General features: G+C 43.8%; 1 protein-coding gene and 1 long non-coding RNA gene across 6 annotated transcripts in view; one reads left to right on the top strand and one right to left on the bottom strand.

Annotated features, from left to right (window-relative positions):
* rps6ka3b (ribosomal protein S6 kinase A3b) overlaps nucleotides 1-25,224 on the bottom strand; it is a 67,116-nt gene that overhangs the window by 18,127 nt on the left and 23,765 nt on the right. Inside the window, exons 1-5 of one of the 5 annotated variants that reach the window (XM_084940024.1) lie at nucleotides 21,847-22,423; nucleotides 2,592-2,708; nucleotides 2,102-2,183; nucleotides 587-667; nucleotides 402-481 (exon numbers count right to left, since the gene is read on the bottom strand). In XM_084940024.1, coding sequence (XP_084796150.1) covers nucleotides 402-481; nucleotides 587-667; nucleotides 2,102-2,183; nucleotides 2,592-2,708; nucleotides 21,847-21,888 — 402 coding nt within the window. In that variant the 5' untranslated portion in view covers nucleotides 21,889-22,423. Of the gene's footprint in view, nucleotides 1-401; nucleotides 482-586; nucleotides 668-2,101; nucleotides 2,184-2,591; nucleotides 2,709-5,129; nucleotides 5,216-5,367; nucleotides 5,645-21,846; nucleotides 22,424-25,224 lie in introns of those variants that run through there. The other 4 variants (XM_084940022.1, XM_084940023.1, XM_084940025.1 and 1 more) reach the window with 4 other exon arrangements.
* On the top strand, nucleotides 5,193-11,396 carry LOC146380741 (uncharacterized). The gene is made up of 2 exons (XR_014801375.1): nucleotides 5,193-5,273; nucleotides 8,552-11,396. It is a non-coding gene; the product is annotated as an uncharacterized LOC146380741 (long non-coding RNA).

Genomic DNA, 25,224 nt, shown 5'->3' with positions numbered 1-25,224 from the left:
TTTGACCATGTAGCCTTAAACAGCAGTAGTCATGCTGTAAGTGCAGGACAAATGAAAAGCCTGAGTCTTTTCTTCTTTAGCTTGCTTTTTTAAATTTCTTATTCGGACTTTTTAGGGTTTAGTTTATTCTATCATATGTGTATCTATCGGCTCCAGCACACATTCAACCCCGATTTGAATAGTTGGTTAAGAAAATGGATGGATGGGCTTATTTTTCAGCAGCTGACAGCTCAGCTCATACGGGTGCAGGACCACCATGCACCCGGCGGTATTTATGAGAGAGACGGCAGCAGGCTTGATTTCACCCACATGGAGCATCACTGATTTAAATAGTAATTAGAAATGCTGGGCACTTTCTATACCCGCTGTTTGTGTTGGTTTAAACTCTGAACTGCTGTTACCTCCTTAGAGAGACGAGTGAAGAGGTCGCCTCCTCGGAGAAAATCCAGGATCAGGTAGAGCTTCCCCTCCGTCTGAAATGCTGGAGGGCGAAAGCAAACCGAGTTAGTATTTAATTGGAGCTCAAAGACGAGCTCCGATTGGCCGGTGACTCCTCTTCACAGAGCTCTGCTATTGGCTGACTCACCGTAGTGCAGTTTGACGATGAAGGGATGGTTGACCTCCACCAGGATGTCTCTCTCCATCTTCGTCCTGACCCGGTCACGCACTGGAAACGCACACAGAGCAGAAAACACAGAATCAGCAGATTAATCACGGCCTCCGTTTCTGTTTTGGCTGCAAAGGAGTAACTGGGTCACGGAGGAGAGTGAAGGAAAATATGCAGCAAGAAAGAGAAAAATAAGAAAGGGAAAGAGAAATGAGTAAGAAAGAAGAGGATGCTAAACAAAGGAGCATGCTGTGCTTTATTGGAGCAGCAGATGGCGTCTGACTTGAGTCAAAGCTCATTTAAAGAATTTATTTCGGTTCTCTCTCTCTCAGCACATTAGCTTCCTAAATTAATTTTTAAATGGAGCTAAATGAACTTAGAAATGAATACAATGATAAAAAGTGCTGAGCGTTAACGTTTCTGGTAATGTGTTTAAGTGACTTTTCAAGGCACAACTTCTACTTTGAAGGCAAGAGTTGTCTGCAGCTCTCTGAAGGAGTTTTTCCTTCCCACTGTCACCAGGTGCTTGATTGTTGGAGTTTTCTCTGCACTGTTATATTGTGTTTCTCTTATAATACAAAGCACCTCGTGGAGACTGTTGTTGTGATTTGATGCTATATAAATAAACTTTAGCTGAATCTTCCATACAAAGTACAGACTGTGCCGATCTGCCAGCAACCAAAGCAAACTTTGCAACCAATCCCGTGTTTCAGCAACTGGTCGTCACCAATCGGTCTCCAGGCGTAACCAGCCAGCTACAAGAACTGTTTTGATATCTAAGCATATTTGTTCCCTTCATTACATCTGTGCGGGAGTGAATTTACTCATTGCTCTAAAATGCAGTGAATGCAACCTGCCGGGCGACCTGCTCATTTGTGTGTTTTTATTTTGATGGAGCCGCACTTCCCCGGAGGCGGGAGCGCCGACTGGAAGTAGCTCCGTTCTGAGTTTTCTCCACACCGGCGATTAATCAACACACCAGCTGCCGTGAATTATTACTGTCTGACGCCGATGTATTTAACGCTGTGACCAGGCTTCAGTCAGCGCTGGATCATTAGACTCGTTAGTACAGTTTAGATGGTGTGTTGTTTCTAATTTCGGAAAGCTTCTCACTCCTTTTTGTCTTTCGCACCAGGAAGTGGAGAGGAAAACACGGGAGCTGAATCACGAGCGGGGAATGAATGCACGGAGTGTCGCCTGCCTTCACATCGCCAAACTGCACTTTCGGGAGCCGGGAGAATTCACCACGGGGAGCCGCGGCCAAAGGACTCCACGCTGAACTGTTATTATTTTGCACTGTAAATAAATTCACTGTCTCTTTGCAAGTGGAGATCTGCGTTCAAGTCCGCTCCATCCACACTCCATGACACTTTTATTGCCTTTTGGAGCATTTTGAGACAAAAAGGTGGGCGTGGCCATCTTTTATATACAAACACAGTCTGTGGTTGGGTTGCTGGTTTTAGTGTTTAATGGCTCTGCTCTTCAGTTTTCTACCTTTCAGTGTGGCTTTCTTCAACACCTTCATGGCGTACAGCTGACCAGCGTCCGGTCCTGTGATCTTCCTCACCAGAAACACCTACACACACACACACACACACACAGAAATAATAATAAATCATCGTTACTGATTAAATGTAAGTGCTGGATGTCATTATGCACACTGTGAGTGTCGTTTGTTTCTGTGTGAGGATGAGAGTTTGTTTGGGTTGCTCCCATTATCCAGGTCACACTCATGAAGATTAACATAAACACACACACACACTCGGAGCACAAGCAGGAGGCTAATTGCTCTTTCATAAAGACGATGATACTGAGTGCGAGAGTGAAGGGCCCTCAGCCTGCCATCACCATAGCAACTCACTCTCAAACACTGGCACGAGGGAAACGTTACAGGAGAATTGAGTGGAAGTAAAACTGACACTTTACCCCCCCGCCCCCGCCCACACACACATTGATAGGTCCATGAAAACACACACATACGCACCTTTCCAAACGAGCCCTGTCCCAGGACTTTGCGCAGCTCGAACTGCCGAGGGTCGGCCTTTTCCGACCCTTCCTTCACGTGGTGAGTGATGCTGATCTCCTTAATCGGGACGTCATCCTGAAACACACACACGGATTGAAGTTCGGTATAATTACTAAGGTCTGAAGAGGTCAGAGGTCAGTAATTCTTGGCTGTAATTCAAACAGCTCTAAAAATACTCAATTTCTACCAAATAGCAGCCAAAAAGCTGCAAAATGAAAACTGCAGTTCCTCTAGTGGCCACTTGAGGCTCCAAACCTGAGTCAGTCTCCATAGGCTCCCATGTTGAAATGTCCTAATTTAGAGCAGAAATAAACATGTTTACAGTCGGATAGATTAACTGTTTTGGTCTCGATGAGTTTATTTATAACTCAACTATCTGGACACTGGCGTTGGAGCTGAGGCTATTTTGACTGCCGGGCATCCCAGCAGAGGCAGCTTTAGGGGACGCTTGTCTGCTCTGCATCACCTCCAGCTAATCGAGGTCAATAAGCCGGGCCTTTCAACTGTTTGGTGCCTTTTGGAGCATTTTTAAAGCATCATCTGACATATGATATGGATTACTGTGCTTTACAGGCCATCCGAGATGTTTATCTTCCAGTTTTGGTAAGTGAAGTTCAGCTATTTTAATAGCTTGTTCCGTAGCACGCTTCAGGTTATTGATGGATGTGCAGACCGACGTCCATAAACTTTTCTGGCAGCGGAAAAAGTCCTGAAGTAAACATCCATTAATACACGGAGGTGACTTTGCATTTATCCTCTACTCAAAATTCAGCCATTACAGGAGGCAGGAGATCAATTTCTGCACCCACTTTAGCTTTAATAGACCATGATGCATTGCAGCCGCTGAGATACAGCACAGAGTGCAGCCTGAGTAAGTTTGTTTTTGTGTGAAAATCATGAAGAAGGCTTATTCTGGTTTTAATTTTCACAATAAAAGCCTCAGACGTGTAAACAGTGTGACTGAATATAACAGCTTTTAATATTAAATAAATGCAAATCTTTTGCTCATATATTTGTACTAAACAGAAAAACAAAAACGCAGAATCCTCACTGCATTCACAGGAATTAGGAGGGTGAGTAGGAGCCAGGTGCTGCTAATCAAATGCATTGAATAACTGATCACCATCACTGTGAGCAGCTCTATGAAAGCAGGAGTTTGCAGGTGTGAAGCATTCAGATATATTTTGAGAAGCCACAGTTGCTGCCCATCTGGCTGCTAAGGGAAGCCTGCTAACAATCTGAAGTCCGTCACTCTACAGTGAGAAGAGCAAAACATTCAAAACACGCTGCAATCTGGGAGCGGACGTCCCAGCAAATTCACCCCAAGGACGAGATCATGCAATACTCGTCAGACTCTACAGATCTCAGTTAAGTGTTAAAGTTCATCCCAGCAGAAAGGCTCCCGTCTCTGCAAAGAACATGGCAGCACAGCTGAGGTTTGCAAAGCTGCATCTGAAGAAATCAAAAGACTTGTGGAACAAAGTGGTTTGGACAGACGAGAACAAACACATCATACCAGCTGTCAGCACAGCGGTGGAGGGCTGATGGTTTGGGCTTGTTCTGCAGACACTGAGTTGACCGTGAACTCCACTGAACTCTATTCTGGAGTCAAATGTGAGGCCACGTGTCTCACAGCTAAAGCTTGAGGAGAATGAGGACAGCAGCAAATCTACGGCAGCAGGGCCCAGTCAAAGTCCAGACCTCAACCCGACTGAAACGCTGCGGTGGGACTTTAAGACAGCTGTGAATAAACAAGTGTTCACAAACTTCACTGAACTGTGGGCCAAAATTCCTCCACAACAATGTGTGAGGTTGACAAAGTCACACAGAAAATGATTACTTCAAGTTGTTGCCACTAAAGGCGGTTCAACTGTGGGGTGTGCTCAGTTTTCACACACCACTCTTTTTAATTAAACATTTAAATAACTTTACAAGCTGTTAACGACCAGATGATGTTTTTGTATTATGTCCTGATACATGAAACCTGAGATTTGAAAGAGGATGCACTTCCTCTTTCTCATGACTGCATATGCGAACCACTTGTGGTAATGTGCTCGATCGCCTCCATAACAGCCTCTTTCAAACCCCGTCTGAGCCAATTTTCTACACTTTACTTACTTCTGATCAAACACTGATATCCTGAGAGCCCGCCGCCTGTCCCTGGTTCATTCAAACACATCCAGGAAACACCCCTGTGCAGCAGCACCGATCAGGCACTGACAGACCTCATGTCTCTGCTACACTGACACGTATCAGTGAAACAAGTTCTGACTTGTTTTTTCTGAGTTTTATTTTGAAAGGATTTCTGGGAAAAGAAGGGTCGGGGGATTAAAAAACACAACAGCTCCCATCAGAGTTCCCTTTCGTCCCGGCTCCTTCACATCTCCCTGAATCACAGAACAGGTTGAGCAGGCTTCCTGAGTGTTCGTCATCCTCGCAGCAGGACATCACAACACACACGCAGACACACAGTTGTCGTGGAGCCACCCCCGATACCTGCTTCCCGCTGTAGCTGGCTGACTAACGTTGCCTCACTGCATGTCTGTTTGTGCTCAGCGCCATCATCCATCCTTCAGCCTTCGTCTCCTCCTGAAGAGCCCGCCCTTCCTCGGGATACTCATCCAGTAAACCGGACAACAGGTAAACAATCCCACCCCGCATTTCCAACCTCTTTCCACTTTCCCATCATCCTCCCTGCTCTGCTCTGTGCTTCATCCTCTTTATTTCCACCCACCTCCTCCTGCTCCTCATACCTGCAGCTCCCAGGTGGGTGACCTGCTCGCTGCGGGGTGTCCCAGTGCATTATGGATCCTGTAGTCCCGGCTGCGGATCAGGCTCTGTGGTGCTAACATTGCTCCCGAGCATCGACTGGAGCTTCTGCTCGTCCCTGACACTTCCTCCTCTGCCTCTCCCTCTCTGCGCCTACCTCTCTCTCCCTCTGAGAAATCCTCGCCTCGCTCCCTCCCTACTTTCCTCCCTCGTTCCCTCTGATTCTCTCGCCTTTTCTATCTTTATTTGAACCATTCTCACCTCTCCTCCCCGGATCGCACCTCTCCTTCTCTCCTCTCTGCCTCTTTCTCATTGGAAAGTCACACGCTGGAGTCGGGAGGGACGTGTAATAGATGTGGAAAAAGTAATCAGATACTCTACTTGAGTAAAAGTACCATATAAGATGTATTACACTGAGGACTTTAGAGATCTCTTCAGTGCCTGAAATGTCTCCAAGACAAGTAATGAAACGTAACAAGTACTAAAGCTGTGAGCCTCAGCTTGGATATTTTTCTATGAATAAAATGTATTTAAAATGCTTCTTTCAAACATATCAAAGGTTCAATAATCAAAGAGGACATGGGCCTGGACAGCAGCACATAAAGCTATGGAGTGACTCCTTAAATGATCCATAAAAACACAAGTTACTGCCTCATGTAAAGCCCGACTCTTTGCCAGGCTTAATCTTTCAGTTTTCTCCCTGGACAGCGCTCGTACAGGCAGCAACCTTCACGCTCGCCATCACCCGTGAGTCACTTAAACACCGCTTTTCATGGCTAATCCTCGTTAGTCAGAGGCTCTCGCCGTCTGTTTTTCAACACGTGGTTGTGTAAACAGTGAATCTTTTTGAGGACGACCAGCACGCCTTCCAGCGCTGCTATTTAAACTCTTCCTGCACACAGAAACTCTTCTTTAGCTCTTATTTAACAGGAAGCTGTGGTTCACTGTGCACTCGCCTTTATTTACACTGACATTATTTTATTTGCATAACTTTATGGCTCAAACTTGGTATGAGGCATAAAATCACAGCTGATTAGCACAGTTACATTTTATGGTCAAATACACACATTTGGATACAATCACCACCCAAAGTGTTTTTTCTTGACCCTAAACAAGCAGCTGTGAGAGAAACAGGATGTGAATTACTCCAACCTGCCTGCTGATCCACTCATTACCTTTCAGCATCCCAACTTTCCTTTACTTCTATCACTGCTTCAAAGCTGGACTCACTCCCTGCCTGACTGTGGCTTTAGCTCAGCTCACGTCTTCTTTCTTACTTTCATATTTCCAGTTTAATCACAATTAAACTTCCAGTTTCCTAAAAGTATAAGTAAGTATCTTTTTTTATCATAACCATGTCTGTCATATGTGAGCATCGTTACTTTCAACTTCAAAATATCCTTTGAAATAACTTCTTTTTAATATTTTTATCAACGCAACAAAGGTTGTTAGTTTTACTAAAATGTTGTTACATTAGCTGCCTCTATATCAGACTGTAAAAAACTGTTTTCCTTAAAGTGGGCTTTTATTTACTCACACATAAAATATATTTTGGTTTATGAAATATAACTATATTAACTATATTTTAACTATACAAGGACCAGTCGTGCTTATATAAGGGTGATTATTCTGAAACAGGAAAAAAAAGAGAAAACCTGAGTTTAACAGCTAGTTCAGAGTCAAATATTATTCAGCTCTTCGCGCTAACATCACAGCGCTCTATGTAAATGAGACCAAACATCCAGACTGAGGCTGAGAGCTGCAAACAGCTGATAAATGCATAAAAACAATTTGGACACTGCTGACTGATGAAAATAGACGGAGAAAAACTGACGGGTTTCGCATTGTTGACGTTTTGAATATACGTGTGTGTGTGTGTCTGTGTGTGTGTGTGTGAGTCAGAACGCAGATGGAGGATCAGAGCTGCAGCGACAGGATGCTCATGTAGCACCTCTTAATCACAGGATTAAAACTGCAAACCCTGCACCTGTGCACCAAGCACACACACACACACAAATATAAATAACACACAGGTATACGCACACCTGCATGCCCCCACACATGTCAAATGCTTCTTTTACCTGTTATTATCCTTATATTTACTTCTTATATATAAAAACACACTGATGGTGTTTCCAACTTCCCTCTGCTGTTACGGTTCATTTCTGCGCGCACACACGCACACACGCACACACACACACACACAGACACACACACACGCACACACACACACACACACACAGACACACACACACGCACGCACACACACACACACAAGCAGCTAAACAACCCAACTTTCTTCTGATTGGCCCTTCACAATCCAGGTGCATGAACGACAGGTGGGTGGGGCTTCTGACCACCACAGACATTAAACTGGCACAAAAACATGCATTAAAGATTTTTTGTAACTATCCTCTGCAGAATTTAGCTAAAACTTCCACCACCAGGGGGCAGTGTTTTACCTGTCGCTGTTCTTTTTGTGGTTTTTCCAGCTTCCCGACAATGCTTTACCTTTTTTCCAGACCATCATTCAAAATAAGAATGTTTAAAACTTTAACACTAAATAAAGGTTATGGTGACTCGCTGCAACCTCTTATGGAACAAACTGGTATTACACTAAAGTACGACTTCGCCTACTTCAGTTTCAGTTTCAGACAGGAATACTACCTCGTTTTCTGTTTTGTTTTTTAACACTCACAGGATTACAGAGCTGGGCAATATTTGGATTTTATCCTCAATAATCACTTTTGGTTTCCCAGGTTATGAATGCATTTACTCTTCTGCATTTTGCTGTTACAGTGTAATAAATTAAGTGCATTTCCTTTTCCCTAAAAGTTCAAACTCATATGGTGTTTAGGTCAAGCCAAGATTACGGTGGCCCCGAGAGGTCAAATGCACTGCAGCCTAAATAAACACGAGCAAATGCACACAAAACACACCAGACGTGATTAGGGAAGACAATAACATGACCCAACAGCTGTGGAAGCAACAGAAACCAAACTATTCAAAGGATTGTTTTTAGAAAAGAAGCAGAGGATTTGTTGGTACGGTGAGGGAGAAACAAAATAATGTAATTTGTGTTTTAATTGCACGATTCATGTGTTTTGTGAGCTTCTGTAACGTTTTCCTTTTTACTGGTGATTTCTTAGGTTGCAGTGTTTGACCTCTCAGGGCCACCGTACAAGAGGACTAAAAGAAACTCTTCAGTCTACAAAGTTCATCTAGAGGAGGAAACACTCAAAGTTGTCACAAAGTCCACCATCTATTGCCTGTCAGCTTAGCTTTTCTGTTGCTTACTTCATCGGCGCTGCACCGGCTCTCCAAGGGACTCAAGTCTGCTGCACCCAGCCCATCAGACTTCCTGTGGTGCAGGCATTAGCAGGGATTAGAGGATGGACTTTTATTGTAAAAAACACAAACAAGTGCCTCCCTCCCTACCATATGAACTTGTGTCCTTTTTTATTTATAAGCTAATTTTTCTTTTAAATTCTATTTAAAGTTAAAGAAACACAAAGAATTCATCCCTGAGCATCAGTGTGGAGCTCTACCGTAACATCCTGAGCCATCCAAGGTAGAAGATTTAGAGGAAACGAGCTAAACTGGGCCATCTTGTATCAGCACAGACACGAGAGGGAACAGTTTGGCTCTCTGTCCTCCACCCTGGAGCACATCGTCGGGGCCGAGTGGGATTTCCAGTGGCTAGAAGTTAAATCAGGAAAGGTTTTTGATTTTTTACAGCGTAACACTTTGTGTTAGAATATGTGAGTCTATATCAAGATTGCTTTAAATTGTTTACCAGCATTTTCAAAGTGCATTAAAGTGAAAACTGTTATTTGTCAAGACAATTTGTAGAAAAACTCAAATGTCAGAGAGGAGATCCTGACTTTCTGCCCTGATGAAATGCCACTCGGTCTAGCTCGGTGAATTGCAGCTGTTTTCTAGGCCACAGGAGACCTTATAAAACCATTTTACATGCATGTGTTAATTGGCAGTTTGGCATTTTAACTTTAAAGTCAACACTCACAAGCACAACAAACCAAGTAAAACACTCTGCTGTTAACGTCAACAAATCAGAGTCTGTTGTCTCCTCTTGCCACTTTGTCCTTTCTTTATATTCATTAGGAAGCTTTTGAGTTAACGTCAGGTGTCCTTCCTGACCTCTGACCTCCTTCTGTGCTTGTTTCGGGCAATGAGCTCTACAGAAAACACCACGTGACAAACCTGAACCTGACAACCACAGCACGGTCTAAAGAAACGTTTTCTAAAATCTTAAAAAAATCATTTCAGGATTTAAAAGTTCCCTCATCCAGTCGTCCAGAAATATCCGCCGTGATGCGTTTACTGACACGCTTGAGTACCAAACCAAACAAACAGAAGCTCCTGTAAACAGGTTTGAGAAGCACAGCTGGCCACGACGCAGCGGAGCAGCTTCACATCATCTGTCTGCCGTCTGATCTAATTAAGAGGCCAGATTGAGTCGGTGTGATGCTGTTACACACTTCTGCAGCAGCAGACCTCGCCGGCGGACACATTACAGCCGCCAGATTAGATTAACATAAACTGAGCGCATGTTTCCAACCTCTGCTCCAACCGGGAAATCAACTCGAGCCGTACGTGCGACTGGCTTCAGGGAGACTTCCTCGTGCATTATGAATTAAAGTGTGCCACGCTTGCTGATGCTGCAGATCACGGGGTCAGACATGACTGAGACGGGGACGCAGGTGACGTGTTTTTTGTAGCAAACAGAGCCTGCAATATTTTGTTATATTGTTATATTTTGTGCAGCTTTAGGAAAACTAAGAAAATGTCTTGGCCAGATTTTCACTCTCCTCAATTTTCCCTTCACTGTAAAATTAAGCAATCTGTGTTTGTCCGTCAGTCTGCTCTTCACCTCTTGGCCACACCTCTTAATCTTTGAATTGAGCTGTTTTCAGTCCCGGTGCCGCCCGTGTATAAAGTCAAACACCTCAGCGCGCAGTCTGAGTTTGTGAACATTTGAATGAGCTGTTCTTACAAACTCACTGAATTCAACTGTAACAGGATGCCACTGTTGCAACAAGTTTGTGAAATCTCTTCCTTCCTAAATATTGCACGATTAACCGTAAGATGTTGTTATTGCAAAGGCGAAGCACTTATAATTCTGACAGAAATTCTGAGAGAAAAAGTGACACTGACTTTTACCCGTAGCCGTCACCAGCGCTCTGCTGAGTCAGTGACTGCAGAGTCCAAACCTCCTCTGACATTAACATCGGCACAAAAACTGTGCGCCAGGAGCTTCGTGGTATGGGTTTGCATGACTCATGCAGGTGTACTGTAGTGCTGTATACTGTACATGGAGAGTTTATTGCTGGATAGTCAAGTAAGCAAAGTTTCAAGTTTGAGGTCATTTAGATCAGCGGTTTATGTTGACAATATTTTCACAGACTGGCCTTTAAGGTGTCGCGGATAAATACAACAAAATAAAACCAGTACGGTACCAAAAAAAAAAAGATTGATTCATAACACACAGGAAAAGACCCAGGGAAACCGAACTAATGATAGAAACAATTAAAAAAATAATAAAAACCGATAAAAACCCTGAAAACCATAAATTTCACACCCGAGCCTCAACTCTCGCGGCTCAGCACCAAACGACTCACGGACCAGTACCGGTCGTGGCTCAGGGGTTGGGCACCGCTGATTTACATGAGTCCCTCTCATATTACAATCATTCATTTATTACTCATAAGGAAAACTGTGGTATGAACTGCACTGTGTCTCCTGAAGGTACTTACAGTTAGTTTTTATGTCTTTATTATTAAGAATTTGTTACTATGTATTATATCTTACTTCACTTGGTAACAACCTTGATGCTTGACTAGCTTTGGACCAGGAAATCTGCTGATCCTGGCGCCTCTTTTATATTGTGTATATGTAGTTTCATGGGATGCTTGATGCTTCAGTTTACAACCTAGCTTTCTCTTCTTCTATATGAAATATACTTTCTGTCTTCTGCACTGACTCCTTCACTTATTTATTTACTGAGGATTTTACCAAAGCCAAAAACTGCAGTTCCTCTACTGTCCACTTGAGGCAGTCTCCAAAAATTGATGCTAAATGTCCAACTTTACGGTAGAGACATCCTGCTAAAAACAAACCCAGCTTTGGCCTCTACGGCTAATTTCATCCTTTCAGAACTGTGCTGGGTTAAACTCTTCCAAACATGTTTTTTACTTCAATATTTGATATAATACACGTTGCTGTGCAGTCAGTTGTAGCACCAGCTTGTTGAAGAAGAACTGTTCCACGCTGTTGTCCAAAAAACATGACAAAAACAACCCCGGGACATTTTATGTACAGTCTTTGATGTTGCTCATAATTCATTAAGACTGAAACACATCAGTAAGCTAAAGTTTCACTCTCAAAACTGAGTCGTTGTTCTTTTTGATTACATAACCTGGACACAAACATAGCTCCATACCAACGTTCAGTCACGCGTGAAACAGAAATACATTCAATTGACATACTGTCTAAAAATAGCATCATAGTCGACCTTTGCAGGGGCAGACACTGTTGAACAGAGTTACGCTGATTTATAGAAATGTATTCATTAGATCGACGACACTCTGACATGTTGTTGTGGAACAAAGACCTTTGAAGCTGATGGTAGGACACGTCAGATTTTGAGAGGACGTAACCCGACTCCCCTGAAGCCTTAACAGCCCCCAACACAGACACACACACATACAGATACACAATGAATTAATTATTCTTGCCTAACTGTAAGTATATGTATAACAAATACACTTCAGTCTCGATTTTAAGGTCATCAAATTAACATTTTCTTCAGAATGAACAGTAAATCTGAACTGTGTGCCATCTGGTTTCAGAAATATCACCACACCACCAGCTGATTTCACAAACACGCACACCCACGCCGAGCTGAGACTCAGTCCTTTTGGTACCTGAGCTCAGAAAAGCAGGAAAACTCAAAATAAACCTCAGTTTCCACCAATTTAGAGCCAAATATCCTCTGAAATCAAAGCTGTCAGCGCTGTGAAGACCCCTTCAAATGCATTGGAATTGCTGCAGTATTTACTTCCTTGTCTTATTTATCACCTGCTGATGAGCACATTTTTACTGCCAGGAGGATGTAAGACGACTATTTTATGCCCCGCATGCAGAGTAACTCACAGCCAGACTGGACAGCTTCGGTCCACAGCAGTCTAAAACCGTCCCTCCAGGTTTCTCCCAGCGGACACCGTTCTGGTTCGGTCTCAGGAGTTGTCGGAGCGACTTTAGCCGACTCCTCAGTGCTCTGATGAGGCCGACGAGAGCGCTCACGCATGCCGGCTTGGCCTCGGCGGTGGCGGCGGCGCACTGTGTCATCACAAGCTGAACTGAACCGAGGAGCCGGGAGCTGCAGCAGCGATAACTTTGGACTCAGGCGGACAAACTAGTGTGTGTCTGTGAGTCAGTGTGAGGGGATACCCGGAGGAAGAGGAGGAAAAGGAGGGGAGGAGGAGAGATCCAAATCCAGAAGGGAACTGGGATCCCCCCTCCCGCCCCACTTCTCTCCAGTCCTCAACCAACACGCAGCTGTAACCTTCCACCCAGTGTTTCCACCAGGTGTCCTGGAGATCCCCACTCCCTCACATAACTCTCCGACCCACCACTAAATACCACAAGGAAGAAAACTCCCACATCTATTTTCACACTCAGGCGTTCAGGGAAACATCCCACATGCAGCTTTCACTTAAAAATATCAATGAGTGCGATCTTTAAAGTGTCAGCTGAACATGCTGGAGTGTAAATATTTCATTTAAGACACAGATTCATTCATCTACATGTTTATTCCAGGAAGGTTGTTGCAAATACACAAGAAGAAGAAATCTATCAGAAAGAAATAATGTTCAGGGCTTTTCCCGCAAAGATACTTCTGATAAATAGACACACACCCAAAGGCCCATTCAGAGGCTGGAAACAGCCCGAAGCTGTTAATGTGCATACTGGTGATGTTATTGAAGTGAAACAATTCAGTCTAATTATTACCAAACTATAACAGAAGTGCTTTTTAACAGCTATTTATAGACTGTTTTAATAAGGTTGGGTTTGTGAATAAAGTGACATGAGCAAAACACTGAAGTTCAAAATTCTAATCAGGGGCACGTTTAAGCCTGACAACACTGTGGAATCTTTTCTGTACAATTTCCAGGTTAAACAACATCATTCCTTGAAAAGTTGTGCAACAGTGTGCAACTGCCTTTTAGGTATGTTTCTTCCCAAAGGAGAGGCGTGGCAGAACTGATTCCCTGTCAGCAGCTTTGTACGCTGAATATTTTTAATGCCTCTATTTGTGTTTAGCATACCTGTGGCTCCTTTATCTATGACACATAAAAAAGTTCAGATGTCATTAATTATGGCTCCTTTCTGTCACGAAGTATCTGCCTCGAGGCCTCTACAGCTGCAGATCTTCCTGCTCCAGCTCTCTTAGCCATAGTTTGCTGCACAACATCACAATCTAATGATTACAAGGGGAACATTTTTAGATAATTAAATGTTAAATAATGCTAAAAAGCATACGTATACAGAATTTAACTACACTTTCCTTAAAAAAACAAAAACAAAACAAAACTGTGTAAATGCAGGAATAAAGGCCTGGAGTCAAAAATGAGAAGAATCAGTGACTTGAAGCTGCGACAGTATGTTCGAGTTACATAACCTGGTGTTTAACACGTCAGCGCATGTTACCAGAAAACTGTTTTGATCCAGATGTGTGCTGAGAAATGTGACGAGATGTTACAGCGATGAAGACCTTAACAGCTGTGAATATGTGGTGGAAAGACACCTCTATGAGACAAAGGATACTTCAGCAATTTTTAATACAGCATCGAGTCGGTTTAAGTTCTGGGATATTGAAATTAATCTCATGTGTACTAGAAGGACAACAGTGAAACAACCCCCAAAAGCAACACCTGGTTTATTCTGTAGGGCTGTTTTTTTCTGGCTAGGGTCAGTGTCACTACTGGTAGCATGAGGTGATACCATACAGAGGTAACAAATCCCCATCACACATCCCACACTGAAGGTTTGGTGTGTCTCCCAGGACAGTCTCACTGCTGTGAGGGGTGAGCCTGGCGTCGTCTAATGGGCCTTGTGTTCACTCCATGGCACCACTGGGCCTGAGCACATGTGACACGTGTGAAAGGGTCTGGAGAACTAATGGAGATCGTTATACTTCTACAGGCCAGGCATCGGCACTTTGGAGCCTCCTTGGATCCTCTGTCACACTGGTCTGGTGCAGTGGGTCCTGGGTTCCTCCTGGTGCACAATAACGCTCCAGGAGGATGAAATTACAGCAAAGTGGACAAACCTAAATGTTTTCACTTTGAATTCAACCCTCTGTAGGCTGATCGCTTTCATTTCCATCAAACAATGTGGCATCCTTTCATTCCTAACACATTACCCAGTTCATATCAGCAGAAACTGATTTCATTCCAGTTGAGATCTGTGTATGACTGTATTAGGCTGTAAACCTACAGTATCTAGCGTCTTTATTATGCTGATACAATAGCTCGTATTCAGCCAGCGCCAATATGCACATTTTCCTCATTTTCACAACTCTGTTCATTTGTGCACAGATTCAATCGGCACACCAGTGCTGAAGGTAAACAATAAAGACGCAGTGATGCAGGCTTCATGGCGATTCAAGTCAGAATTATAATAATCAAGATAAAATCAGGTGCAAATGCACAAAGTGCTCGTCGGTGGTCAGAATGCGACTTACAGGATCGAACAGCTGATACAGATAGCACACCGATACAAGCACGTCCTTTTCTATGCATTTGCCCCTTTGACCTAACAGTCACACACACAAGCTGATGGACGCACTGAGGTCAACTCGGGGTATCTTGCCCTAGACTAGAAGAACTGAGACCCCCGACCTTCAGATTAGTAGTCGACTCACTCTGGCTCCTGAGCCACAGTCACCCCTGCTTTGAAAGGAGGGCGACGTGTGAAAAATATAGAAAGTATTCACATTTTAGGAGTTTTCTAAAGTTCTGTGTGTCACAAATATTACTGCTCAAACATATTTTAAAAATATCTTGTATTTAGATGCGTGGTCCGCCTCTTGCTCATGCAACAACCACACTGTGACACAGACGTGCATGCATAAAGTCAGGAGCTGACGCAGAGGCGACAGTGACGCAAATCAAACATCCACAAAACCCACAGCCAACCCGGTTCAGCTCCAGCACAGACACAATGTGGACACTTCCCACCAAACATCCTCCACCTGTCGCAAACACCCCGCCCCCACTCGCGCAGACACAATGTGCACAATGCGAGCGTCACCCACTGAAAGGACGGATGACATTTCTTCGATTACCTCCACCTGTTGTCACCTCTCAGGCCCGTGCGCTCGTTTCCGCACAGACAGAAACCAGCGAGGCAAAAATCAAAGCAGACTGGGCTGAAAGAGTACCTGCATCAATACTAACACTCTGTCAACAGGATGCATGAACTAATAAACTTGTAGCAGCAGCAGGAAGTTCGGATACACCAACCAAACACTATGTGCCCAGCACCAACAGCAGACATGAGCAGATGGAGCTAAATAGTCAGATACTTCTGTCCAAGGATGACTAAACAAAAACCAGTGCAATCACTTTAGTGCGTCACTATAGTAGATTTGTCTTTTATATTGTAAATCTGTGTTACAAAAGCTTTAACATAGTGGTGGAGCAAATGATGAGCACTCCTTTAAGCTGCAGGTAACTCTGAAAAGAAAAAGGAGAAAAATTGATGAAAACATCACTTTTCATAAGGTTTAAACTGCACACACAGCGAGTTTCATGTTGGCATTTCAGGGGGGAAATACAGACTGTGAGAAAAACAAACTGCTCATCGGTGATGGGACATTTCAGCTCATTCGACTGCTCACTGCCCCGAGTGGGGCAGCAGCTCGCTGGCTCCGGGCCAACTCTGCGTTAGCCATAAAACAACAGGAAGAACACAAAATCTGATAAATCGCGTTTTATGATGCTGAAATGATCAGAGAGGAAATAACAACTGTCTACATGTGCACTTTTCCCCTGGTCTCCACTTGTTTTAGGCTATAAGTTGTTGTGATGGATCCAACACACTGATTTGAGCTTTAAACTTGGGGAAAAATGTTCAGAAAGATCAGAAAATAAATAAATCGAGTTAAAAACTCACAGGCTGGGGAGAGAGGGGTGAATGATTGAGCCTGAACTTCTGAAGGTAAATAGCATCATGTCAGAAGTCTTTTAAGCCATTTTTAATCACAAAAATAAAAGTTTTCACCAGTGGTAGGCCAAATATATACATAAGCTCGTCTAACAATTGTAGCCTGTGTCAAAATAATGACTCACAAACACAAAACTCCCCGATGATCAGACCCAAGCGGCGGGAAGGAAGGAAAGCGGGGATGCAACGCACATTTGAAAGTTTCAGCTCTGTTTGTTTAAGAAATAACTGATTGAGGCTTTTGGACAATTTCACATGACTGCCGCCCAACACGAACGATCAGCCAGACACATTTTTGTCACAGACGTGAAACTGGTTCAGTTTTCCCACGACACCGATACTCAAAGCTGATGACATTTAAAGAAATTGTGCTGAACAAAACCAGATTTTTGCTTTCGACGGCGGCACTTTGAGCAGCTTTGGTTGCAGTTTCTCAGCTCTGAAAATTTCACCTGCTTATTTACTTACTTAACAAGTTGTGAAAATAATAAAAATTGCAAATTTTTGATCAGCCTGTGCAGTTCAAGGGCCTGAAACTTCATTCATAATAGTATGAAGGTTGCACTGCTTCATCCGATAAATGAAAGCTACTGCAGAGGAAATGAGCCATTCTGATGGGGTCGGGGAAACGTTTCCCAGCTTTAGCTGATTTAATGGGAAAAACTTCATATATGTCAACAATGTTTTACCTTAACTTCTATTAGCAGGTCCCCGTTTCTCAGTTTCAGAAGCACGCGGGTTATTTTAGGCGCCTTTTGTCAACTTTTTATTTACATGCACTGCAGAGTTTGGCCTGGAAAAGGAGCTGGAAATCTTGGCTGTGTCTGAGTTTACTTTAACGGCGGACAGCGAGTGTCAGACAGCGAGAGGAAATGAGAGGAAACATATCCAGCGTCACATGCATATCCCTTATTAACTGCACTAATAAAAATAGATGCAAGTGGGACTCGAGTAATAATGCCAACCAGGCTGTTGTTATGTATTCCTTCTGTGTGTGTGTGTGTGTGTGTGTGTGTGTGTGTGTGTGTGTGTGTGTGAGTGTGAGAGAAGCTGCTTTAAATTCCTGTTGAACTAAAGCTTTTTCCACTGTTGCTCTCAGCGTGAGTAGCAGTGGGTAAAAGCATCAGCTAAACGCCTCAAATGTCAAAGTAGACGTATGTGTGTGTGTGTGTGTGTGTGTGTGTGTGTGTGTATGTGTGTGTGTGTAAAGCCTCTCTCCATGGCAGCAGCTATCATGGATTGAGCGAGCGGGATTCCATTCCAGACAATCTGTGCCCTCTAAGCCCGTTACGCAATCAAATTAACAGGCCGGATGGCCACCACGCGCACACACAAGCACACAAAGAGACACACACGTTTGGGATTTGTCAGGTTAGAGGCATCAAGTGCATTTCCGTCGGCCTTGCATCGAGTGACACACACGGACACACACACGCGAACACAGAGGCTCAGATCTGAGAGGCACCTGTCAAAGAGATCAAAGCGCGGGTTCAGCGGAAAAGCAGAAAAGTTTAATGCAATCAAACGCTGCCTTTTAAAGCTCTGTCTCTGCGCGAGAGCTGAATATGAGACTTTATGAGCTTTGCAGTAAGTTTGGACGGCTGCACGAGGACAGCGACAGCCACCCGCAGGAGATCTGAAAGAAAAGAGCTCCACCTACAGAAACAGAAAACCCAGAGCAGGACGCCACGGTGTGGGACTCAGAGGCACAGCAGGACGATGCTTTCTATTAAAGTTTGAATCTGTGCGTTTAATCATGAAGCCAGTTTATTAAGAGAGTTCAAGGACCAAAACCTTAAAATGACTCTAACCTGTTGGGAGTGACCAACTGCAGATGATCTGCTGTCCTGTAATGACTTGGACCATCGATGTTTTTCTGTTTAAAGGGGGCCTGTTATTCTCGGATTGCATTAGAGTAGCTTTGCATGAATTAGAGCTCAAAATAATCCTTGTTTATCTTATACTTTGCAGAACTTCAGTCCATCCTATCCAACCTGTTCATGTCTGAAGTAAATCTTTCTTCTGATTGGCTGTCCCTAGAAAAAAGAAGCTTTGACTGTCCTTACCATATAAGGACAGACACTCCCACTGAGGAGCCACAAGGGGAAAACCCATCTGAAGCACACACACGCTGACCTCATTATGAGCACTGATCACTGGAACAATAAAGTTCAAACCGAGCGTGTCAGAGGTCAGAGGAGATTGGGCGAGCTGCTTCGAGCTGACAGGAAGGTCTGACAGTAACTGAAATATCCACCCATTACAACCAAAGCATGCAGAAGAGCATCTCTGAACAGAACACACATCCAACCTTGAAAAAGATGAGCTACAGCAGCAGAAGACCACATCAGGCCACTCCTGTCACCTAAGAACAGGAAACTGAGGTATCGGTGGTTCAGGCTGCTGCTGCTGGTGTAATGCGTCGGGATATTTTCTTGGCAGTAATGTTTAAACACCACAGCCCACCTGAGCACGTTACAAAGCTGAAATCACCTCAAACTGCTTTTGTGAACGTGACAGAATTCAGAAGAGCTCAGAATTCAACCCTTACTGTAAACTTGTAACGCTATGACGATGGTGTGCTGTACACAATATGAGCTTTACAGTATAATACTGTTATTTTAGTGTAATCTCCATAAACAACTCAGAATTTAACATTTAGAAATGAACGATTAGAGCTTATAAACTTAAATTCTCTTGAATTTTTGCCTTTGCTAAAGAAAGAAATACTGTATTCCACTGTATCCAATGTACTTTTCATTTCACCAAGAATTTATCTTATTTTATGGTGGTAGTGCGGGTGGAAAGGGACAAATCTGAAAGCAGAAAGCAACAAGAGAAAAAACAGAAACATAAATGCTTAATCTGCGAGACGGCGGATCAAAAAAAAGAAAAAAAGAAAAAGACACGAGTAAGAAATGAGAGAGGGAGGGTAAAAGATGGAGGAGAGAGGCGGATATGATCTGCAGCAGAGGCCGAACTCTATAGTAGAGCGAGAGCATTAAGAATAGATGAGGAGGAGCTGAGGGAGGACATCATCATTAATTCAAGAGCTGGCAAGACAAGATCCTCAATCACGGCACATCAGACGCGCTCGGGCTCAGATTTTCATTCTGTTGGTAACTGATCTACCGAGAAGCACGCGGAGAGAGAGGCGGCTGGGAGGATGTGATTCTGGAGGCTGAGATGATGTAGAGCACAGAAACTCTCCTCACGGGCTCATCAGTCACAATATCCTTTGTAAAGTGAAAGGTAATGAAAGAGAAAAGTCCACCACGCGTCCCGAGGTGCTGTTTTCACACGTGCACCACAGCCTTTCTAGACATTACTCATCAAAGACTCGGTGGGCTGTAATGTGCTGGTACAGGTGCCTGAAGTCACAGAAAACAGGTCGTCACACACATGCAAACAACAAGACTCAAATGGACAAACAGCTTTCCACTGTTAATAGCGTTTAATGGCTTCTGGCGTTATAATGAGTTACATTTAAAAAAGTCCGTCCGGTCAGACACTGGGTGTCTCTGTTTTGTTTTGGCTGTGGTAAGCTTTGTCCTGCAGGAGCTGATTGGAGGGTGATTATCTGGATCAGCGGAGCTCGTGCTCAGCTGTAAAAGCTCTGACCCTCCTGCAGCCTCTCTCTGAGTCTCCGACCGGCCCTGCGACTTCCTCCTGTCCTCCACGCACGCCGTCAGCCGAGCAAACAGCCGATAAATGCGCATTCTTTTAACTTAATTATGTTTTTGTAAATACATTGCTGTTTTCTACGCTGCCAGCGCACGTCGTCTTCAGTCATTGTCACAAGTTTTCCGTGTTTTTTTCCTCCTGTCATCTCCTCTTAAAAACACGAGAATGAAACAAACTAAAACTAAACTTAAAAAAACAAACAAAAAATATAAAAATTTAGAAGAAAGACAAGTTTTCAACTCTGGTATGACTGACTGTCTGACACATATTGATCCATTTTCCTATAAATTCTGACCGCTCGCTAAACAAAAATCAATCAGACGAAACCCTAATTGACGAAGCTCGTCAAAACGGGGCGAGAGACACTGAGTGACAGTGGGATGGACACAGAGAGAGAGATGTGGACAAAGGAAGGGGGACAGCTCGCAGACAGAAAACTTTGTCGCCATGCCAACCATGTTACCATGGTGATATGTCCATACGACACACACACACCTCGCTGTGATCTGTTGGACAGCAGACCCACTGTCTGTGCACTTGTCCGTCCTCCTTTCATTCGGTCGCTCTCCCCTCTCATTAGAGGAAATCAAAGCGCTTCATCTGATGCCAACAAACACACACACACACACACACACACACACACACACACACACACACACACACACACACTCACAAACACACACTGCAGTACAGCAAAAACTGGTGAATTACTTTTTTCCTTCCATGTGAGAGACTCATCGCTCACATAAATCCTGCAGTCAGAGATAAATACTCATCAATAATCAATCAAAGCAGCCGGCAAGTGTTACGACTCAGTTTCAGCTGTTCAGCTCACATCCATCCACGTCTGGTCGCTAATTACACACCACTAAATCGCTCATTGTTGGTGCGGCCGGCCTCACAGTCCAGCATTGTTCAGGCTCTGAGGCTGACATATTCAGCCAACAGAGGAAAACCTAAAGAGCATCACAAAAGCTTAGCATTGTGTTACTGACCCGCTGGGGTTTGCATTCACCCGTTCACACTGCTTTTATTTTATGCGCTTTAAGCTGCAGCCTCGAGGAGCCGGGATCAAACGGCGGATCTCCACCTCCTGAGCCACATCTGCCGAGAGCAGATCGCTCATGTCTGAATAACTTTACTCGAACTTTAAGTCAAAATATGCAGAGTTAAGATGAGTCATGAAAGGAAACGGCAGAAATAGCTGACGCTTCCTTACAGTGAGAATATTTTTTTCTGCTGCCAAAGCAAAGCTGCACGTTTGCTCACAACCCCCCACTAAACCTGACACACACACACACACTCACACACACACAATGACTTCAAAAACAATGAAAACACACCGAGACTACGAGGACACCAAAGACACTGTGAATCACGAGAAATGTAACAAACGCAGACAGCCAGCTAACGACAATCTGTACCAACAGTCTGTATGTCTGCATGGTGTGTGTGTGTGTGTGTGTGTGTGTGTGTGTGTGTGTGTGTGTGTGTGTGTGTGTGTGTGTACCTGGTACTGCCTGCTTCTAACGTTAAATAAAAGTGTCTTCATCCCGCTTGTCTCCTGTCACCACGCTGCCGCTCAAACTCACTAACTGGACAAACTTGCTACAGCGCACAGCACTGATGGACACACACACACACACACTCCCTCTCTCTCACACACACACAGACAGAGGAAGGCCCTCCAGCTGTTCGTCCTGGTGATTAAAGCATGTCCTGTCATTGTTTCCCTGGTAACATCTGCACAGGAAGGCACACATCTGTCCTTGGAGCACCCCGCCCCAACAAACTTTACATCACGCCCTCAGAGTCTGCGTCTGTCTGCAGCGTCATGTGATGAATACTGTTTATATTACAGTGTGATTTCCCACAGGTCACTGAACGCATCGTCTGAATACATCTAAAATGATGAAGCTGGAAACCTCTGCAGAGTCCAAAATATTAGAAAGGAAAGGAGGGAAGGAAACAGAGGAAAGGAGGGCAAATGACAGGAGAGGCCAGGAGGACAAGAACAGGAATAAAAGAGGAAGTGAGGAAAGGAAACAGACCAGAGCCAAGGATATAAGAAAAGGAAATAGAAGAGATTAAGAAAAGACAAAGAAAAAATGAAATAAAAGACAAGACAGGAGAGAAATTAAAAAGGAAAGAGGAGAGGAAATGAGAAATGATGAGGTGAAATTAACGAGGAGATAAAAAAGGAAAGTACCTATAAAGGTGAAGAGGACAAAGGAACGATAAAGAGATGATGAAACAAGAAAAACTGACTGGAAAGGAGCAGTAAGAAAAGGAAGTAAGGAAAGGACATGACAGAAGAGAGGACACGAGGAAAGGAAATAAGAGAGAAAGGACAAGCAGGAGAGGAGTTTGTTTAAAATAAAACATAACAAGGAAAGGAAAGAAAAGCAGACGGCATTTGTGATTCTGAGAGCAGGAAGTGTGTGACATGAAATTCCACAGGAAGAGGAGGATGATGATGAAGGCTCAGAGGGGGAGGAAGAGGAGGAGGCGGGTAGCTTTGAGTCTCTGTGTCAAATTCCAGCTAGGGTCAGTCAGACATCTGAGAGCATCTTCCTCTCGTCCACCTCCTCCTCTCCTCCTCAGTAATATTAATAAAACAATAAATGAGCAAAAACAACCTCCTCTTCCTCGCTCATCATCCAAAATCCCCCTCAGATATTTCCGCATGAGCCACAGAGACCTTTTTTACGTGGTTACATGATCACAGATGGGAGGTTTTTTAGCTTTTGTCTTAAAAAATATTTGTTTTTTACTTATTTTAGTCGATATTTTGCTTAAACATTGTCACTAATAATAGTTTTGTTTTACATCCAAAGCACGAACGAAATATAATAAATATACAACATTATGAGCTGTTTCCACGAGTCAGAATCCCAACACTGCTCGCTGTACAACGTTATAACCTGAGGTTTTCTGGGTGAAATTACCTCTCACAGATAAAGCGTTTAATCAGGAACCTGCAGACTGAACAATAACTGCTGGCTGCAGGCCCTTTCATCACTGCGTGTGCTGCGTCGCCACTCATCACCGACAACAACAACAACAACAGGAAGCTGATTTTAAATTAAAGAAAGCAATCAGCACGCAGACTTATCGGCCCGTCATCGCGGCAATCTGCAGTCCTATTTTTGTGTCCACTGAATTTCTAAAGGAAGAAAATGAAAAACAATCAAGCAAAACGAAAACTGTTTCCTGAAGGAAACGATGCTCGGGGCGGATTCTACTTTACAATAACTGTGAAATTAAATTTACACGTTTCTAATGTGTTTAATTTGCTACTTTGAAGAACCCGTCCATAAAAACAACCAGCAATCAGACACAGGTGTGGCAGTGTTCAGGGGGGAGGAGCTAAAACAGCACCACCACTCAGTGTGAGACAAAGGAGGATTATTTTGAACTGCAGCTCGTGCTAAGCTTCTGTAATAGTCCAGGAATAAAAACATCACTTTGGATGTTTTTAAGTCAGGATGGACATTTTTTCCTGAAAGACTAATAAATGAATCAAAACAATAACTGATAGTTTAACAGGTAATTATCGGCCCTACAGGGTTGTTTTCCTCACTTATAAAATAAATAGCAAGGTCAAAGCATGTAGAGTCATTGATACACTGCTAGGTTGACAGAGAGTGAAGGTCAAAGGTCACAAGGCCAGGTTTTGTGTGTGTGTGTGGTTTGTTTGTGTGTGATAAATCTGTTCCTGGAGAGAGCGAGTAACCACTGCGCTCAGGAAAAGCGGCGCCGCGTTACACAGATTACATCACCACCCTGTGACCTCACAATGGCTAGACCCACAATGCCTCGTTCACAAAACAGACACACACACACACACACACACAAGAGTGACCCTGCCTATTACCACAAAGGAATTCACAGAGTGATCCCGACAGAAACTAAACAGAGAGAAAAAGCTTTATAACTCTTCCTATCAATCAATATCTCCTCTCTTTCGCGCTTTCTGTATCCATCAATATCCACTTTAGCCAGCGTGGGAGGGGCAGAGGTTTCCATTTTAGGTGTTCAGACCCGCAACACACACACACACACTTCCTGCCTCCCTCCCAAATACATGCACACTCACAGTGATGACCACAGATGAGAACAAATAGCCTCTAAGTGCTGAACCCAAACACATAAATAGATTTCAGAGAAGAAGAACAAACAGCCCCAAATCTGAGGACAACTTTCCAGTCTAGACAATACACACACACACACACACACACACACACACACACACACACACACACACACACACACACAGTGTCTGTTGTTTTTTGTTGCAAGTCTGAAGGTTGTGACCGTCTAAATTGTAATTGGATGAGCTGTTTCCAAAGAATGTTGTCTCATACACACAACACATGGACACACAAACACACACACACACACACCTGAGCGCACTCAGTAAAATGCCTTGTGTTTGTGTGTGTGTGTGTGGGCGTTTAAAAGACGCCAGAGAAAGTCAGTCCAGATGGCCAGAGAAGATTAAACACCATCTGCCATGAGCGCTTCGTACACAGTCAACACACACACACACACACACACACACACACACACACACACACACACACACACACACGCACGCACACACACACGCACACACCACTGAGGGTGATTTATAGAATCTGAAACATGACTTCTCTAATAAGGAGCTTCATCACATTTTTTACACTTGTGGTAAAGACCTCGTTCTCAGGGAATAATGAATAATTCACTCCTCCTCCGGCGATCCGTCAGGAGAAACAGGTCGGAAAGAGGAAATAAAGCTCCACATGTTATGTCGGGATTCGTTAGCTGCAGCGCCTGAGCATTCAGCGGCAACTTCAGACCGCATTAACCTTGACGTAACAATGCAGAGACTGTACACAAAAGA

This window comes from Perissodus microlepis, chromosome 9 (assembly GCF_051167445.1).
Source record: "Perissodus microlepis isolate ML-2025 ecotype Zambia chromosome 9, ASM5116744v1, whole genome shotgun sequence".
NCBI classification, from domain to species: domain Eukaryota; kingdom Metazoa; phylum Chordata; class Actinopteri; order Cichliformes; family Cichlidae; genus Perissodus; species Perissodus microlepis.
Note: the sequence above shows the minus strand (reverse complement) of the source record. Positions and strands in the feature narration are given on the sequence as shown.